This window comes from Nelusetta ayraudi, unplaced genomic scaffold, assembly GCF_046127955.1.
Source record: "Nelusetta ayraudi isolate G7.1 ecotype Tasmania unplaced genomic scaffold, CSIRO-AGI_Nayr_v1 ptg000084l, whole genome shotgun sequence".
In the NCBI taxonomy this organism is placed as follows: Eukaryota; Metazoa; Chordata; class Actinopteri; order Tetraodontiformes; family Monacanthidae; genus Nelusetta; species Nelusetta ayraudi.
In genome coordinates, this window is record NW_027466134.1 from 4580421 (window position 1) to 4585000 (window position 4580).

The window sequence follows — 4580 nt, forward strand, 5'->3', positions numbered from 1 at the left end:
AAGATTCGCATTTAAAAAAAAAAAAAAAAAAAAATCATTTGACAGCCGTAATGAGAATATACTGTATATGAAAAACATAGACGTGTCTATTAGCAGTTTATGGTAATAAGAATGTCGTATTACACCTAGCTAATACAAACTGCAGGTTAACCATGGAAAAGAACAAAGGTGATAGATGGCCAACCAACACCATTTTGATTTAGGAGTCGAATTAAGAGTTCAAATCTTCATCCGCGATATCAAAAAAAACAAAACAAAAAACCCACTGTAATTAACAACTCCACAAATCTCCGAGCAAACTATACGTCGGAATGGTGGGTGAGTAAATTGATTGCTCATTTTCCCATTGGCCGAGTTGGAAAACATTCCCACCCTATCCACGTCGCTCGGCTCCTGGGTCACAGCCCCGTTGGCGTCCGTTAGAGGGCGGCAGCGAAGCGAGGAGGCGAGGAGGGGGGGGGGGGGGGGGGGGGGGGGGGCGTTCCAGGCAGCTACGGGCGGGTTGGATAGCTGCTGCTGAGTCGGGCTGCTGCACACACAGACCCAGAGGAAGGCTGGTGGAGGGAGGCAGGCTGCTTTATGCCGCCGGGGTTTGCTGGGAATTAAAGAAGAAGAAGAAGAAGAAGAAGGAGGGAAAAAACAGCGGTATCGGCCGATCGGCGCAGCGCTACGTTCCCGGAGAAGGAATATAAAATCGTTCAAAAGAAAAATGCATCTTTTCGGGATTTGGATGCTGGCGGCGGCTTTGCAGGTAGGAAGATTTCTACAATAAACGCCTGTACGGTACACGCCGAGGCTGCGGTAGGACAGACGGGTGGCCGCTCGCAGCGGAGCGGCACAGCATTAAAAAAAATAAATAAAATAAAATAAATAAGGACACTGCAAATTGAATTTCCTCCCTAAAACCCCGCTGTCGGTTCCTTGAACGCAACGCAGTTGTACGTGCAATTCTTTACAGTTCCCGACCGAGCCAGGGCCGTCACCATCAGCACCAATAGGCTATTTTCCAAGCCTGGTAGTGATAAGAAATGCAGCTGATCTCAGACCTGCTCCTGCTCCGGAACACAGTGGGGGGATTCATCCAGCAAGCAGGGGTCCGTGTAGGCTCCGCTCCGAGTTCATCGTCGGGAGCACAAACGACGCCGATACATCCGTCCGTCCTCGGATGACACAGTGCCGTCGCCTGTTCTCGCATCGCGAACATTTCAGTTTTTTTTTATTTTCCCCCGCTCGATTCCGACCGGAGACTTTGGCCGCAATCCAGTTTGTCGCCTGAAAGACGCATTTGGAAGCCGGCTGGTTTAACAAGGGGATCTCCGTTTGTAATGACGGCACTTTGGGCGAGTTAGGGGGCCGTCATTATGCCGGATAATAATGATAATGGTTCCCGTTGAGTGACTCGGAGGGAGGTCAGAGATGTTGCCGGGAGTGGGTCGGGTGTCCGTGGAGCTTTCTGCCGGGGTTCACGGTTATTGTGCTCGGTCTCCGTGCTTGACGTTAGCCGGTGCGCGTCGTGACAATGTGATGGAAGCGAAGCGGGATTGAGCCGAGTGTTGCGCCGTGGTACGGCTTTATGTACCGTCTCTCGGGCGAATAGTTAATTAAAAAAAAATAAAAATATATATATATTTCCACCGTGGTTTCTGTTGTGAGCGAGAGAGAGAGAGAGAGAAAGAGAGAAAAAAACAACAACTGCCCCATTTTGAATGCAATGAGCAGCTTCTAACTGGGAGAAAATGGACAGGACAGTCCGGCTCCAGACATCGATTGTGTCTGGGACTCCCCAACATGATCAGACCCATTTTCCAGAGCGATTCCACCCTTTCTCTTTTCAATTCAAACCCGAAAGTACAGTTGGTTAAAAATGATTTTCCAAAAGGACAAAGTTATTCCAAGTGATATATAGGAAACTGAGGGGGAGAAAAAAACCCATGAACGCATCAGTTGTAAATCACGGAAAGTGAAAGGTCATCGTTTCAAATGACTTCATCAGAGCTCCAGCTAACACATTTCTAAAGGCTTTAAATCCTCCAATCAGAAGCAAATTGACCTGCAGGCTGACTAGAGTGTTTATTTCTGCCCCCGTCAAAAGTAATATATACATTATTGGAATTGCTTGAATTTATTTCTGGGCGTAACAAGAGGTACAAAAGCAGCGAAGCTGTCTTTAAGACGACTGTCTGGGACTCCCCAGCACGATCAGACCCATTTCTGAGGGCGATGCCAACGTTCCTCTTCTCATTCTAAACCAGAAAGTACAGTTGCCTAAAATCATATTTCAAAAGGACAAAATTATTATGAGCGATGTGTAGGAAACTGAGTAAAAAAAAAAAGGTGAAAGCATTGATTGTAAATCACAGCAAGTGAAGGGCTGTCCTTTAATCATTGTATTTGAAAAGGCTTTAAACCCTTAAAACAGAAGGAAATTATCCTGCGAGCTGACTAGAGTATTTACTCCCCCCCCCCAAAAAAAAAAAAAAAAAAAAAAGTAATATATACATTATTGGAATTGCTTGAATTTATTTCTGGGCGTCACAAGAGGTACAAGAGCAGCAAAGCTGTCTTTAAGAAGCGGTGATATTTTAGCGCGAGTGAAGGCTATAGCCACAGCAGAATAGAGGTGAGCCCGGCTAACTCTACAAATCAATAGAGAGGACAGTGCAATTGCAACGGGATCAAAGGTCAGGCCCTAAAATGAAGCTCGCTTTCAAAACCAGCAGGGTCAGCACTCTGCGGATCCAAACCGCAATTCCCCTTGCGCACATTTAAAAAAAAAAAGAAAAAAAAAAAAAAAAGAGACATTTCTGACAATTTCACTGACACGTGTGTTGCATCTTCTCGCTATACCACCGTAAAAGCAGTGTTTTTTGCACTTGTGTCATGCGATAGGGATAATGTCAGGTGTGTTGGTGGTGTTCTGGCTTGTGGTTTTCGTGGTGACATAATTGCAGACCGGCTTGAGGAGACGGTTAATGAAAACGGGCAGAACATTGCTAATGTACGGAAGATAATCCCTCTGTTGCTCAGAGCCTTTTATCAGCAGGAAGGAATGGATTTTTGGAAGGTGATTAAGTTTGAATGTCTCCGCTCCGCCACAAAATACTGACCCGGACCCACGGTTCACTTCTTTCCCAAAACAGATGACTCATATGAAATTGTGTCCTTTTGGGTACAGTAGAATTTATGTCCCGTGTATTTAGTGCCGATAAAGCTGGCAGCAAAATCCATCCACACAAGTTTCACCGCCCCAAATTTACCGCTTAAATATTTCACGTGAGTGAGAGAGAAAAAGAAACTTCTAAAGTGTCTTGTGCAGCGGCCGTGTCAACCTTGAGCCAAGTTAATACATGCAAATCTGCTTTTCCGCCTCGCCTTTGTAGCCCTTTTCCCACTTCACTTTCAAAACTTCTGCTGCCTATAAACAACAGACAGTGATAAACGGATACTGCACATTAATAACGCTGCTTTTATTGCAAAAACTCAGAGCCTAAAGGCTAAACTGTATTTTAACAGGGGGAAGAAACAACGGAGAGAACAAATACTGGGAGGGGCATCTTCTCACTTCAAATGGGATTTGCCCAAATTGTTATTTGAAATCATACAGTCAAAACTATCAAGTGGTATCTGTGCTTGCTTAGTCGAGGTTCAGTGCTTGCTAGACCGGAGGCTACTGAGGCCATGCAGGTAGCACAAGGCTACAATCTCTAGCAGTGAAATTATTTTGTTTAGTTTCATTAACGTGGGTGATTTAATTAATACGAATCACTTTGCAATTGTAGGAGCAAAATCACTCCCAGATGGACACGGCCCAACATCAAACAAAGTCCCATACATCCTCCAGTAATCAAGAAATTAAAGGGAATTACGCACGTCATTACCCTGTGAAAGCTTTCTTGGCCACAAAACCTCAAGGCATGAAAACTCACAATGACCTTTAGTGATCTTCGGCCTGGAGGTAGAGGAGAGGCGAAGACGGTTTCCCATAGGGGTCCTGGAGGCCAAGTGGCCTGCGGTCAGTCTGCCCAGAGGACATACAGGCATTAAGAAGCACAGTTGGTGAGGAACGTGCAGACCCCTTGCATTTTCCAGAAGCGTCTCGAAGAACATGGCCATAAGGGCTGCAGGGCTACGTGCAAAAAAGTGTGACGTGTGATAAGCGTGTTGAGTGGTACGATGGCAAATAATTCATAATGATTTGATTCGAAATCCTAATAGTGTTGAAAGCATTTCGCTTTTGGTTTTGTGCCAGTAGAGAGCCCAGAGAGAAGACTCCATCCATCCATTTTCTCCACCGCCTCCTCCTGCGCTCAGGGTTGCAGGCTGCATTGACAAATGATTACTATTTTTCATTCCAGTAACAGTTTGGAGAAAATCCTCGTCGTCTGGTTGTATTGCAAGAATTGCTTAACGGATGGTGCATTGACTACAATTGATTGTAGTTCAAGCACTTTTCAGCAATACGTGCAAAATATTGCAATGAAGACAAATTTGAAGCCCAAATGGAAAAAGTATATTGTTGCCTTGTGTCTTCACTTATTGTCTTAAAGTCTTCATCAGTGTTGAGTGTGTGAGTGGTGGCT

The 4580-nt window shown here is 45.1% G+C and overlaps 1 protein-coding gene across 1 annotated transcript in view; it reads left to right on the forward strand.

Annotated features, from left to right (window-relative positions):
• Window positions 1–617: 617 nt before the first annotated feature.
• Window positions 618–4580, forward strand: part of LOC142900681 (cadherin-2-like) — a 71579-nt gene continuing 67616 nt past the window's right edge. Inside the window, exon 1 of the mRNA XM_076045099.1 lies at window positions 618–751. Coding sequence (XP_075901214.1) covers window positions 710–751 — 42 coding nt within the window. The 5' untranslated portion in view covers window positions 618–709. The remainder of the gene's footprint in view (window positions 752–4580) is intronic.